Consider the following 15,185-nt stretch of genomic DNA (forward strand, 5'->3'; position numbering starts at 1 on the left):
CGGCGCGCGCGCCGGAGCAGCTTTGAAAGTTGAGGCGAGCGGCGGTCATGGCGGCTTGGCGGGACCTGGCGAGCGCCCTGCAGCCCTGGTGCCCGCTGGACCTCAGTCCAGGTGAGGACGCGGCCGGGGCCTGCGGGCTGCGGGGGGTGCTGGGGAGGGGTCGCGCCGGGCAGCGGCGTTGGCGCTTCTCCGCGGGCTCCTTCCGCTCTGTGCTCCTGCTTCTCGGCCTTGCCTCCGGGTCTGCGCGGACAGCCCCGCAGGTGCCGAGGCTTCGGCAGCGCGTCTGTTTGTTGGGCCGGGCAGACTTCCTGAACTTGAGGCCCAGGGGTGCGGCTGGCGTCCCCGGGCGCCCATCCTCCCTGAAGGGCAGGAGGTGCCCCCCTCCCCCACCTCCAGCCTCTGGTGGCGGCGGCCCCTCGTCCCAGCCTCGCCCGCCGCTTCCCGAGGCTGCGGTCCAACCCGCGCCCTCGCTGTGGCCCGTCTTGGCGCTTGGGGCACCTCCTGCCCTTCTGGCGCCAGCACTTCCATCCCGACCCGGCCCCACACCCCTTCCGGGACCACCTTGAAAAGGCCAGCGTGACCCTTCAGTGGTTCCCTCGGGTTCCTGAGTTACCACAGCCTCTGTTAGCGGCGAGAGCCTTCACCTGTCCCAGCGGGTGCTCTTTTTCCAGAGCTGAGCTCTGGAGTCGGACCTGGGGCCGGTGCCTTGGTCCGCCGCTGAGCACCCGAGCCTCGCGGGCCTCGGTCGCTTGTGTCAAATGGGGGTTCTAAGATCTACTTTGCGGGCGTTCGTGAAGATTGATTTAATACCTGCACCTGCTGTTAACAAAACAAACTTGGGTCCACTTGGCCCGTGCGCGGCAAGGCCAATCTGCTGACCCCCGGTTGTGGTGAAGCAAAGTGCAGCCTTCATTGCAGGAACCGACAAGGCGTCCAGGCAGCTTGTGCTTAAAAGACCCCAACTCCCCAAAGGCTTTCAGGGGAAGAGTTTAAAGACAGGGTGAGGGAGGAGAGTTGAAGGGTGTGTGATCACCTGGTGAATATTCTTCTGATTGGTTGGTTGGTGGTGAGGTAGTCAGGGGTCAGCAGCATCAGCCTGGTTCCAACCCGTCTACCGCGCTTGTGGGCAGCAGTTGACTTCTCCCACCTGTTGGGGGGGTGTTTCAGTGTCTGCAAAACGGCTCAAAGTACAAGGCTCAGACTAGTATCTGTAGTCCTTGAGGAGGAACTAAAGGTCCTTGACTTTGTTTATTGGCTAATTATTATTTTGCTTTGCTTGACTGTTTTTCTCTCTTTCTGCATTTTCTCAGTTTTCTCATTATGTTTATCCTTTGACTCAAGTTGTTCTGCAGACAAAGGCAGGCGGAGCGCATGGGGGGAGGGGCTGTTCTGGGAAGGCCCCTAGGGACCGGCCGCATTATACTACCTGCTGAGTAAGTGCTGATAACAACTCACCCTTCACAGCTGAGCTCAGTGCTGTTAGGATGGTGTTGGTTTCTAAACAGGTGATACTTTGTTTCCTTTTGTGCTTTGTTATGGGGTCCTCTCTGCCTGGGATGCCCTTCTCGGTGTCTCTTTCCCTGGTAACCCCCACGTGTTGGAGCAGCTGAAGGATCGCCTTCCTTCCCACCTCTGCCCCCTGCCTCCCCCAGGAATAGTCTCCATCTGCTCTCTACTGTTGTACTGTCTACTACGGCTTTAACACCTATCCATTGTAGACGTGATAATAGCTGTCATTTGTTGAATATATTGATTTTCTGATTCCAGATCTTTTATCACTGGGACTTCGTAGTTTCGATTCAGAAATGAGGTCAGAAATATGGGTGTGCATTTAAAAATATGCATATAAAATAAGTGGGAGAATGTATGAGAGAAAAAGGCAAGAAAAGATGCAAGAACATTTTTAGGAAGCTGCTTGTATTTGTTAGGAGATCAGTTAGGGAAGAGTGAATGAGTAATTAAAGCATGTTAAATAGTCATTTGCCTCAGCTGTCCCTTTGTGTTCTACACTTCATTTGGGTTTATTAACTTGATTGTAAGACTTTCACAAAGGGACAGCTAAGGCAACCTTTTATTAACCTTCTCTTCTCCAGATTGAACATACGGGAAGGCTGGATCATCCCCCAAACTGTTACATCTGAAAAGTGTTTTCCTTCTTGATATTTTTAGATGATGACCAACCTAATAGCCAGCTGTCAGTTAATGATTTAAAAAAAGATGTTCTAATCTCTTTTGCTTCCTTCTAATTCTGCCTCACCTGTATGGTATAGTTAAATGTGAGTTGTGACTAGTAAACTTTTCTCTTCATGAATGTACTCAGCCTCTAAAGCTTATTGGTCTTTCTTATTATAGAACATTTGTTGACTTCATTGCATTTTCCCACTAGAATGGGTGGGCACAGTATGGGAACTGGAATTCACGGAAACTGAGCCTCTGGATCCCACCATAGAAGCAGAGATCGTGCAGACCGGACTGAGCGCATTCACAAATCTCTATGACAGTCTTTTAACTTTTGCTGCTGGGGAGCATGGACCTACAGAGGTAAAAAAAAAAAAAAAAAAATCAAGCTAGCCATTTAGTTGTCAGAAGTGGAAGATAAAAGGCCCTATTATCATCTAAAGCTTAGTCTTTTTAGTGTATAGTTCAGAAGGAGTATGATAAAGAGTGGCATAAAGAATGTGTTTCATTTATTGGGGTAGCCTCATAGCTTTCCTTCCAGAGGTTCAAGGTATTAATCTGTGATTCTTTTTCAAGTCATGACCACTGTTTACAACAGCAAATTAAAGGAAAAGAATAAAGGCCAAGGCAAGGAGGGAAAGCAGATAAACCAAATAGGAAAAGTTGGCCAAGGACAATGCAATAACAATTCGGGCATGCCTTAAGTTTAGGAAAGCTGGATATAAAACTGAAAAGGGATGAGTTGAATTAAAAATGGAAAAAAGAGTTCCTTTAAATACTGAGTTCTACCTATTACTGTTTAGATCATTAACTGCTTTTCAAAAACTGAGGGACTCTAAAGCAGAACAAAGAATACTTAGATATTAACATCTCTGAAAGATCTAAATTACCAAAAATATTTCAGTTAGAGGTTTCATGTAGCTGTTCAAAAATTAAATCATCCTGTTAAACATTCATTAAGCGTAATGCTGAGTACTGCATGAAGTACCTCAGCAGGTAACATGATGGTTAAGGTAAAGAGCCTCCCCCTACCTGGGGGAGAGGAGAGAATTAAGCACTGGCTCTTGGGGGGCCCACTTGCGTTGCACTGGCTAGGCATGTCCAGCGACCACATCCGCAGGCATGGAGAAGCACCAGGCCACCAGAGTCTGCATTGTAAAAACTGCTCTAGGACAGGTTAGATGCCATCTCATAGGGGCATAGAAAAGGGAGCGTGGTGAGATTGGGTGGGTCCCAGAAAGAAAGTAGCTAGCTGGAGGCAAGTCTTCACAAATGGATAGAATGTTGACTGCAGTAATGCGAGTCCTAGGGTAGCCTACGGAGGGATCATCACAGTGCGGATGTGCAACGGGTGCCGAGGGGATGGGGGCAGGGCGGGGCACACAGGACTGAGCTGTAAGTGGGGACCACAGTGGGGTTCGAGGGTGAGGTGTTTGTGGTAACAAGGTTCAGGTCTAAGCATCATACATAGATTAACCCACTCATTCTCACATCCAGCTCTCGGAGGAAGAGGTTCTAGTGAGCAGTAGACTAAGGGACTTGAAGAGATCTGTTTCAGACGGATGTTCTTGACCGAAGATGGACTGAAGTGGGAATTGCTACACGCAGGGAGGTCCCTGGGGACGGTACAGCTGACCCTTGAACAACACGGGTTTGAACTGCACAGGCCCACTTACCTGCAGAGTTTTTCAGTAGTAACTACAGGACTCCACGATTCCAGTTGTTTGAGTCTGTGGATGCAGAACCATGGATGTGGAGGAACTGTGTCTGTAGAGGGCCGGCTATGAATTCCACAAGGACTTTGGACTTGCCCTGTGTTGTTCAACAGCCAACTGTTCAACTGTGTTTTGCTCATCTGTTTTTTTAAATGTGTGTTACGGCATGGTCTGGAGTTATGGTTGTGGAAATTGGGGAGGAGGGCTAACAACTAGGGCCTTTTTTTCAGATGGAGTTAATAAAGTTTTGTGAACTTAGCTTTTATCAGGTATGAAATGCTGCAGAGGTGATTGGGTCCCCCAGGGTCACAGTTACAGGTGAGTGGAGTGGAGCTGAGATGGCCTTAGGGATGAGGATGTAACTCATTTCTTCCAGAAGCTTCGTGGTGAAGGAAAGAGGAGAGTTTTCCCTGTCTTTTCAGGGAAGCAGTATATACGAGGTCTGATTTCTTGAACTTTTGTGAGCTTATGTTTTTTTAAAGTAGCCCAGAATAAACCATATTTAGTTCCTGCTATGTTTGGTTTATACAAATAACCTATTTCCTGTTCACATGTTTAATAGGAGAAAGCATAGAACAGTGATAAAATTAATAAGATTGTGGTTTATGCTCTAGGGTTTATTTCCTGTCTTACCTAGGCTATTTCTGAAATCTCTTGAGGGAGACACTTCACGGTATTTCCTCTCCTGCTCCCATTGCCCATAGAACATTTCAATTTAAATAAGTTGCTCTGATTTCTTCAGTTAGTAATTTGAGTGATAAATGAATTGGGGTACATTTGACATACATGGAGAGTAACTTGTTTGCATAATTACTGATATAGGGTGCCCCCATAGTCTTGGTGTAGCTTTTAGGTATAGTAATTTCAGAAATATATGTGCTTCAAACTTACCCAAAGTTATTTTGAAAGGTTAATTAAGTTTCTTTTATAGTTATTTATCTTTGTAATTTTTTTGTTTTGTTTTGGTCACACCATGCAGCTTGTGGGATCTTAGTTCCCCAACCAGGGATCGAACCCAGGCACTCAGCAGTGAAAGCGTGGAGTCGTCACACCTGGACCGCCAGGGAATTCCCCTTGTAATTTTGAATAATACACTTTTAAATTTTGTTTTAGTCCCTGTGAAATGACAAACATTTACAATTAGGAGCCAGAATGGTCTGTTCCCTTTTTTATAGGGCACTAAAAGTACTCAGAAAAATCAGATAATAGGAGATTTTCCCATTTCTCTAATTATTGGCTCTTATGGTTCGCCCCTCCCCCAGAGCATTTGGACCTTCTTCATGGAGAACAGCATTTCCCACAACGCGCTGATGGCCTTGTTCCATCACTTCGTTCAGACGGTCCTTAAGAAAAACGTCAGTGCCCAGCAGCGGGAATTTGGCCTTCATGCCGCTGGGCTTTATTTTCTGCTGCTGGAAGTACCAGGTACAGTATGTGTGTTTGGTGTGATAGGACAGGGCTTTTAGTTTTTAATTTATCTACATTGTTTTGTACTTGTACTTTGTTTCCTCACTGGGAGGCTAGGTGAGAGGGAATCTGTGAAGCACGTGGCATGTTACAGGTGTTCCAGAAAGCTCTCCTGTTTAACTGTAAATGTGTTTTCTGATGTTGTTATGCTGGGTTTGTAACCTAATACAAGCAGTCTGAGAGGGGTAAGGCTGGAGGGGGTGTTTCAGAGCTCCACTCTGACCCACCCCACCCAGCATACCCTTCCGATACTGCCCTGCCTTCTGACACCCTGTCCAGGCTGAGAAAAGTGCTGGGGGCGGGGGAGAGGGAACTGTTGTCTCCCCCGCGTGGGTGTGGACAGTAGTTGGGACTGTTCTCATCCAATAGGCCAGAGCACAGTTAGTAAGGCTGAGGAAGGAAGCACGGGGGAGGGGTGTCTCTGTGGTGCTCCCCCGCTTCCTTCGGGTGGGAGCCATGAAGGAGTCCCTCCTCCCCACTCACCCCAGCCCAGGGCAGGAGAGGGTGGGGCGCAGAGGGAGCTGCAGCTTGGGACCCTGAGTTCACGTGGAAGAGAATCAGGGTCAGCCGCCTTGCAGCTCGACGTTGCGCATGTCAGCGCGTTCATAGTAGATGTTAAAGGCCTATTCCATATGACTTGGGAATTAGTGAAGAGATATGTAAAGCCTGGAACACTGATTTGTTTTACTGTTAATGCTCCCATCATGACTTGAAATAATAAGCTCCCAAAGAACTCACTTACTAAGCGATATCTCAGGTGTAACTGGGCTCTTAGCAAAGTGGTGGCCTTGGAAACCCAGTTTCACTCTTCTTTTCCTTGCTGGGCGCCGCGCCTTCCGATTAAGGTTGAGATTCAGCCCAGAGCTGAGGGCTGGCTGTTACTCGTAGGGCCACTTGCAGCTTTCCAGCAAGTCGTACTTCTGCCAGTTACCTTCTGTGTTTAAATGTTTCTGGATTATGGTTGGGGTGCTGTTGATACTTAATATTTGATCATGGTTTGTTCTTTTTCAAGATCCCTTGCATTTCCATATGAATTTTAGGATTTGTGCATCAACTTCTTTCCAAAAAGCTGGGGTTTTGACGGGTTGCATTGACTCTGTAGATCAGTGTGGGGAGTGTTGCTGTCTTAGCAGTGTTCAGTCTTCCAATCCGTGAACATGGACGTCTTTCCATTTATTTAGGGCTTTCATTGGTTTTGATGATGTTTTGTAGTTTTTTGTTTGTTTGTTTGTTTTGCGGTACGCGTGCCTCTCATTGTTGTGGCCTCTCCCGATGCGGGGCACAGGCTCCGGACATGCAGGCTCAGCGGCCATGGCTCACAGGCCCAGCGGCTCTGTGGCATGTGGGATCTTCCCAGACCGGGGCACGAACCCGCGTCCCCTGCATTGGCAGGTGGACTCTCAACCACTGCGCCACCAGGGAAGCCCCTGTTTTGTAGTTTTCAGGGTACAAAACTCTTGCACGTCCTTGGTTAAATTTATTCCTAAGTATTTTATTCTTTTCTGCGCTATAGTAGATGAACTTGTTTTCTTAATTTAATTTTCCAATTGTTTACTGGTGGTGTATAGAAGTACAGTTTATCTTTTTTATTGAAGTGTAGTTGATTTCCAATTTTGTTATATTTAGTCTTATATATATACATATACACACACACACCCCTGTTCTTTTTTATTTTCTTTTCCATTATGGTTTATCACAGGATATGGAATATAGTTCCCTGTGCTGTACACTAGGACCTCATTGTTTATCCATCCTGTATATAACAGTTTGCATTTCCTAACCCCAAACTCCCAATCCATCCCTCCCCCACCCAACCCAGGCCCCCTGCATTGGGAGCATGGCATCTTACTCACTGGACCACCAGGGAAGTCCCTTGGCTATGATTTTTGATAATTGATCTTGCACCCTGAAACTTGGCGGAACTCATTTACTGGTTCCAATAGGATTTTCTATATATAAGATCATGTCATCTGTGAATAGACATAATTTTCCTTATTCCTTTCCTGTCTGGGTGCTTTTTATTTCTTTTTCTTGCCTCGTTGCCCTGGCTAACAGCTCCAGTCCACTGTTGAATAGGAGTGGGGAGTTGGGCATCTTCCCGATCTCAGGAGGAAAGCTTTCAGTCTTTTGCCCTTAAGTATGATGCCCCCGGGGGTGTTTTGAGGATGGCCTTTATCAGGTTATTATTCCTAGTTTGTTGAGTGTTTTACTATGAATGGGTATTAGATTTTGTCATTTGCTTTTGTGCATCTGTAAGGTGATCATGTGGTTTTTGTTCTTCATTCTAGTGATATATTCATTGATTTTTTTCATATGTTAAGCCAGTTTTGCATGACCTTGGTCATAGTGTTTAATCTGTTGCCAGATTCAGTTAGATAATATTTTATTGAATATTTTTGCATCTGTATTGATAAGGGATTTTTTTTTTTTTTTTTTTTTTTTGATGCCTTCATCTGGTTTGGGTTTCAGGGCAATACCAGTCTCATGGAATGAGTTGGGTAGTGTTCTTGCCTACTCTGTATTTTGGAAGTTTGTGAAGAATTGGTTGTTTTTCTTACTCACATTTTTGGTGGAATTCACTAGAGAAGCCATCTGGGCCTGGAGTTTTCGTTGAAAGAAGTGTTTTGTTTGTAGAATCTGTAGTGATATGTCCTCTTTTAGTCGTGTTGTTGGTAATCTGCATTTCTTTTTTTCCTTCATCAGTTTAGATAGAGATTTATTGATTGATTTGATCATTTCAAAGAACCCATTTTTGCTGTTATTGATTATACTCTATTGTTCCTTTTCTATTTCAATGATTTTGGTCTTATCTCTTATTGCCTTCTTATTTAGGGTTTAATTTGTTCTTATTCTAACTTCTTAAGATCTTTATTCTCACTTTTCTTTGTTTCTAATATACGTAATATTGTAAATTTCCTTCTATATATATATACTGCTCTATCTGCATCCCACAGATTTTGATAATCTGTTCATTACCATTCAGGCCAAAGCAGTTTTCTGATTTTTCTTGTGATTTCTTTTTACACCTCTGAGGTATTTAGTAGTGTGTTTAATTTCCAAATATTTGAGGAATTTCCTGAAATGTTGTAATTGCTTTCTATTTTATTTATGTTGAGATCAGAGCACATACTTTATATGACTACAGTACTTTTAAATTGCTGACTTTTTGTTTTTGTTTTAAATGGCTCGGCACAAGGTCTGACTTGGTGAATCTTGTGTTTGCCCTTGAACGGAATGTGCATTCTGCCTTTGGGGGACCTCTTTTCTGTCAAAGTTGAGTAGGTTGCTGCGGTTGTTCAGGTCTTCTGTATCCTTTCTGATAGTCTGTTTATTTGTTCTCTCAGTTACTGAGAAGAGCATTGAAATCTCCAAGTATAGTTTTAACTTACCTGTTTCTCCTTTCAAGTCTGCCAATTTTAAAGGCAGGTATTTTGAAAGTCTGCTGGTTACAAACATATTTGTGATTGCGTGTGTCCCCTTTGGTGTTATGTCCCTCTTTGTCTGGTTGTATTCATCGTGCTGAAATCTACTTTGATCTTAAAATGGCCTTTCTCGTTATCATGTGACTTGTCCTAGGTTGGCACACCCTTTCTCATGATTTACATGTGACATGTCTGCACGTTTGTAATTAAACAGTGTTGTAGACTGCCCATCACTGGGTTTCATCCTCTCAACAATCTTTGCCTTTTTATGGGACATTTAGACAATTTAGATAATTGATTATCAATATGGTTGGGTTCCTGCCCTCTTGGTATTTATTTTCTGTTTGTTCCATCTGTTTTTTGTTCCATTTTCCCCTCTTCCTGCCCTTTTTCGATTGGGTATTTTTTTAGTATTCCATGTTATCTCCCCTTTTGGCCTATTAACTATACTTATTTGTGTGTGTATGTTTTAAGTGCTTGCTTTGGGTGTACGATAAGTACTTTAATAGTCTGTCTTCCGATAATCTACTTATTTATAGATAATGTAAAGCCTTAAGACAGTGTGCTTTCCTTTCTCCCCTCCTGTTTGTGCTGTTGTAGTTATACGTTGAATTTCTGTGTGTTGTAAACCACACAATTTATTCATAACATTTTTCTCTGAATTATCTTTTAAATAATTTTTTAGAAAATGAAAAAATAAATGTCTTTTCTTTTTAAAAGATTTCATCTCACGTAATTTTCTTTTGGCCTGAAGAACTCTCTTTGACTCTTCTCATGCTGTGCATCTGTTAGCCATCGACCGTCTTGGATTTTGATTCCATGAAAGTATCTTTCACCTTCCAGAATGTTTTTGCTGAATATAGAATTCTAGGTTGACAGATTTTTTTCTTTCAGTGCTTTTTGGGTGTTATTTCATTGTCTTCTGGTTTACTTCACTTCTGATGAGAAGTCTGCATGACTCTTATCATTGCTGTTCTGTGTGTTTTTGTCTTTTTTTTTTTTTTTGGCGTGGTTACCTTGAAGATTTTCTCTATTAGTTTGTTTTGATTTGATTAGATTATTAGTTTTGATTTGATTAGATTATCTACCCTTTGGTGGGATTTCCTTTGTGTTCATCATAGTTTGGTTCATTGAGCCAAACTATGGGTCTGTGAATTTGTAGTTTTTAACATATTTGGAAATTTTCCAGTTATTATTCCTTCAGATATTTTCTTCCCTCTCTTTTTTATGGGATTCCAATTACTCGTATGTTAGATTGCTTGATATTCTCCCATGGGTCCCAGGGCCTTTATTAATTTCTTTTTGTTTCTGTGCTTCTGTTTCTTAAAGTTCACATGCCTTTGTTCCTGTAGCATCTCATCAGCTGTTGAGATCACCCAGTGACGTTTTCTTTTTCAGATCCAGAAGTTCCATTTGATTCTTTAAAATATTTTCATTTCTTGCTTTGTTTGCTACTGTTTAATTCTTGAGCTTATTTATAATATCTGCCCTACAGTTCTTCTCTGCTTGCTCTGTCATTTCTTGGACTGTTTCTAGTGACGATTCTCTTCTCACCACAGGGCACGTTTTCCTCTCTCTGGATGCCCAGTACGTTTTTTATTTTTTCTTTTGGTACGCGGGCCTCTCACTGCTGTGGCCTCTCCCGTTGCGGAGCACAGGCTCCGGATGCGCAGGCTCAGTGGCCATGGCTCATGGGCCCAGCCGCTCCGTGGCATGTGGGATCTTCCCAGACCGGGGCACGAACCCGTGTCCCCTGCATTGGCAGGCGGACGCTCAACCACTGCGCCACCAGGGAAGCCCCGCCCAGTACCTTTTTATTGGATGCTGGACATTTTGAATGTGAAGTTTTTGAGTGTCTTGGTTTTGTTGTTTTCCTTTAAGTAGTGTTTAAGTATGTTTTGATAGGCAGCTATTGGTGCATTAACTTGGTCCTTTTGAGGCTTGTTTGAAAGCTTTTTTGGGGCAGATGTAAAGTAGCCTTTACTCTGGAGCTAGTTTAGCCCTGCTGTTAAGGTGTGTTTCTCTCCGAGTGTGTCGTGAATGTTCCAGGTCACTGTGGCTGGCTGGGGCTCCAACGTATCTCTCCCCTGTGTGCATTCCAAAAACTGTCCATCTCCCACCTGCTTGGAGGTTTTCTTTGCCCACCATCATGGAGTTCGCCCCATGCGTCCTAGCTAAGGTCAGCCCTGTGCAGACTTCTCAGCACTGTCTCCACGTGGCTTCCTTGTTTCCAGTGCTCTGCTCCATACATTCCAGCCACCCTGCCTTCCTGACACTGATCCTTGTATTCCTGACTTAGTAAGTCCATCAGAGTGTGCTTGGGTTCATCATTTTTCTGCTGTTGTCCAGACATTGCCTCCAGACACAGAATCGGGTCAATTTTAGGGTTTATCTCACTGGTTTCCCTTTTCTCGGGGATTGTGTGGCTAGGCTACCTCTTGCTCTGGGTCTTAGATGGTCATTTTGTAAATTTCTGTCCAGTTGTATAGTTGTTTATGGCAGGAGGAAAAGTGTAAAACCACTTACTCCATTACAGCCAGCTACGGAAATCTCATTGTTTATTTATGATGAGGCCTGTTGCTCACTGCCTAGGGCTGAAGTTGAATGGAACTTTTTTGCTAAAGGTTCACTGTTATTCAAAGTTAAGGAAAAGTCTGGTTTTGCTTTTTAATTTTTCGTTGGTGTTACAGACGTATTTCAAGACAATTAAACCTACCCTGCTTACTCTTTATTCTTTTTGAATAGGCAGTATAGCCAACCAAGTTTTCCACCCAGTGATGTTTGACAAATGTATTCAGATTCTAAAGAAGAGCTGGCCTCAGGAATCCACCTTGAATCCGAAAAGAAAGAAAGAACAACCAAAGAATGCTCAGGCCAACCCAAGGGAGAGTAGGAAGAGAGGAAGGCCCCCCAGGAAAGAGGAGATGGAGGTAAGAGGGAGTGGAGTCGTGAAGCATATCTGATTTACTTAAGAATTTATATTAAGGTAGGGTTTCAGGGGTCACGATTATACCAAAGCCCTAGCGTGCCGTCCGCCATCCCTCCCGTAGGACTTGCAGTCGCCTCATGTACTGCTGAGCGTATGTTCCCCTTACCATCTTCCCAACCTCCCCATCATCTCTCTCCCGCCTTGTTCCCAGATGTGCTCACCACAGGCCAACAGGTGTGTTTGCCACATTATTTTATTGTCATTAGAGATGGTGGTCGAAGTATCCTGAGGACTCTCGTCCATAGAACGTAATAGAATAACATTAATTCCTAATTTTTATGTGACTAGGTAGGGTGGTAGAGGTTCATTGACACCAGAACTTCTAAGAAACCCAAGAAATCTCACTGACGTGTAAGTATAGAACTAGAAACTGTGGTAGCTTCCATCTGGTCCAGTGGCTAGCAGCTGCGGCTGTGGAGACCCCAAGCAGTTGAGGCACCTGGTCAGCGACCCAGCGCCCACCTGGAGTTTCACTACCCTTGACTGGGTACATTGAAACCAGTCGGGACAAACTGTTAGGCAGTACTACACAGTCAGCTGTACATTTCTTCATAATCTAGATGGATGAAGTGATTGAAGAACAAGAGGATGAAGAGAATATTTTTTTTTCTTCCCGAGACCTTTGTCAAATTCGAAATGCCATCTTTCACGTCTTGAAGAATTTTTTAAGGCTTCTGCTCAAGTTTTCCCTGAAAGAAAAGCCACAATGTATACAGAATTGTGTAGAGGTAAGTGAGAATTCCAGGAACCTTGGGCAAGTTCAAAGAGTGAGGACACGGGCTAATACTTAAAGAGTGGGAAAAACCAGGCCTTTTCTTGGTCTCTGTTTTCCAGGTCTTCGTTGCATTGACTAATTTTGAACCAGTTCATGAATTTCATGTTACACAAGCCAGGTGAGCCACTAAATCTTCCAGTGCTAACATTTAATTATGGTACAATGAGTTTTGCTCCATCAGAAGCCTTAATGCCATTTTACCCTAATTGGCACACAGGTAGAATTTATTCATTTAGATATAGCTTATAGGGTTAGGAGCTATTCCAAGTGAAATCACATCCATTAACTAATCTTTTGCTTTTTTTTTTTTAGAAACCTTAACCAAGCAAAATACATACCAGAACTGGCCTATCATGGATTGTATTTGCTGTGCTCCCCAATTCACAGAGAAGGAGATAAGGTAAGGGAGACAGGACCCCACTGAGTTACTGGTTGAAGTGAAAGCATGCGGGTCGTGGGATGCTGGAAGCTTTTGATGTGATGCCGTGTGAACTCACTAGGTCATTGTCATGACTTGAGGACGTTTGTATAATGAAAATCATCCCCATCACTACGTGGTGCCCACTGTTCATTCCAGGCTTATATCCAAGTACCTGGTGGCCACAGGAAGTTCTTGTTGGGTTAAGGCATAAAGAATGGTTCCAATGTGACCTGGGTAGAGGAAAAGATAAGCTACTGAGCATTACTTTTTTTTTTTTTTAAATAAATTTATTTGTTTTATTTATTATTTTTGGTTGTGTTGGGTCTGTTGCTGCACGCGGGCTTTCTCTAGTTGCGGTGAGCAGGGGCTACTGTTGGTTGTGGTGCACGGGCTTCTCATGGTGTGGCTTCTCTTGTTGTGGAGCACGGGCTCTAGGCGCGCGGGCTTCGGTAGTTGTGGCTCGCGAGCTCTAAAGTGCAGTCTCAGTAGTTGTGGCTCACGGGCTTAGTTGCTCCGTGGCATGTGGGATCTTCCTGGACCAGGGCTCGAACCCGTGTTCCCTGCATTGGCAGCTGGATTCTTAACCACTGCGCCACCAGGGAAGCCCCCTGAGCATTACTTTTACAGAAGTATTTACCAAACTCTTCTGAGAAGAAGAGTTAGACAGTCACAGACTTCCCAGTTTCCCTCAGCAGTTCCCGTGTGCCCCTGTATTTCTGTTAGTGTTTGTGTTTTAGTGGATGATTGTGCAAACACGCTTCTGGTTAGCATTCATATATGGATTTGCTCCCAGTGACCTTCGAAGCCCTGCAGCTCTGGACACTGGAGTTAACGGCTTTTTAAGCAGTAGGGTGTTACTAAACCTGGATGTTGTTAATGAAACAGGAGTTTGCAAAAAACGTGACGGACCAAGGTCCTGTGCTTTTGGTGGCTGCGATACACCAAGTTTCCAGGGGCAACGATGTGTGAATGAGAAGGCCCTGGGCACTCAGGGCTCTGCATTTTGTCCAGACTTGGGCCTCACCCCTCACTGCCTCTATGTCCTCCTGTGAGGCCTCGGTTTCCTCATCTGGACAAAGAGGGTGAAAGGCTTCCCTTCCTCGTGGATTTCTGAGGAGGATTACAGGGAAGAACGCCTCTGTACAATGCCTGCTGTTTAGAAAACGCCCCATATTTCGTTATTATGTCATTGTCACTTCTCTGTTTGAAATATGGATGTGATAGCATTCACAGTAAAACATAATTCCTGAGCCCTTTTTAACATTTTAGGAGATAAGGAGGTTGGGAAATTATCCTTTCAGGCAACAGTGTCTCTAAGGACATGGTGTTCTTCATTGTGAAAGTGCTGCCCTGATGCTGGGCGACATTGGCTGTGGCCTGACCTTTAATTACTTGACTTTGGACAACTCACCTTGGGAGTCTTTTATTATGTATAAAGTAGAGATTATAGTAAAAGTATTAACAAAATGGAAAAGCCTTGCTGACCTCGTGGAGTTGAGAGGTTTCAGAGAAAGTGTGGTCAGATCTAGTAACACGTGGACGTGCTTAATGCAATACCTGTCACATATTTGGTTTCCAGTAAATTGTTTTATCTACTGGATGAATGAATTAAGTAGCTGAGTAAGTGATGTGTGATGGTATATTGGAAGGTGCTCTGTAAGCTTCAGGTGTAATACAGGTGTAAAGAATCATCACTTTCCTCTTTTCTGTAAGGGCTAATCAGTAGCATCCTTTGCCCTTCGTAAGTTACAGCTAATTCTCTATAGTCCCTAACTTCTGGGCTGGAGTGCGAGAGGCCGAGCAGAGAAGCCAGCTGGAGTTCCTATCATTATCTGTACGCAGCACTTTCACACTGCTGCGTTGTGCACGTATTGATACCTGGTCATCGTCCAGGAAGTGCATCCTTAGTGTTGAAGCAAAACCTGTGTCAGCCTCATTTAACTTCAGGTCCTTGAAGTGGTTCACTGTGGTCTGTATCACGGTCTCCAAGGCCCTGGGATTCTCTGTCATGCCTTAAACTGAATTTTCTTTTCTCTTCCAGGTTATCAGATGTGTTTTCCATCGAATGCTCTATGTAATATTAATGTTAGAAGTGGGCAAAGGCTCCCATCACGCCCCCCTTGCCATCACTTCTCCGGCCATCAGTGGTAAAAACCAGGCAGTCCAGTTTGTCAGGTGAAACACACACAGCTTGGATCTTTACCCTCTGTCCCTCTCC

The 15,185-nt window shown here is 44.3% G+C and overlaps 1 protein-coding gene across 1 annotated transcript in view; it reads left to right on the forward strand.

Annotated features, from left to right (window-relative positions):
• Positions 1-47: 47 nt before the first annotated feature.
• NCAPD3 (non-SMC condensin II complex subunit D3) overlaps positions 48-15,185 on the forward strand; it is a 57,249-nt gene continuing 42,111 nt past the window's right edge. Inside the window, exons 1-8 of the mRNA XM_060017626.1 lie at positions 48-111; positions 2,387-2,541; positions 5,156-5,318; positions 11,528-11,712; positions 12,332-12,499; positions 12,606-12,664; positions 12,859-12,946; positions 15,009-15,142. Coding sequence (XP_059873609.1) covers positions 48-111; positions 2,387-2,541; positions 5,156-5,318; positions 11,528-11,712; positions 12,332-12,499; positions 12,606-12,664; positions 12,859-12,946; positions 15,009-15,142 — 1,016 coding nt within the window. The remainder of the gene's footprint in view (positions 112-2,386; positions 2,542-5,155; positions 5,319-11,527; positions 11,713-12,331; positions 12,500-12,605; positions 12,665-12,858; positions 12,947-15,008; positions 15,143-15,185) is intronic.

Source organism: Delphinus delphis, chromosome 8 (genome assembly GCF_949987515.2).
Source record: "Delphinus delphis chromosome 8, mDelDel1.2, whole genome shotgun sequence".
NCBI lineage: Eukaryota > Metazoa > Chordata > Mammalia > Artiodactyla > Delphinidae > Delphinus > Delphinus delphis.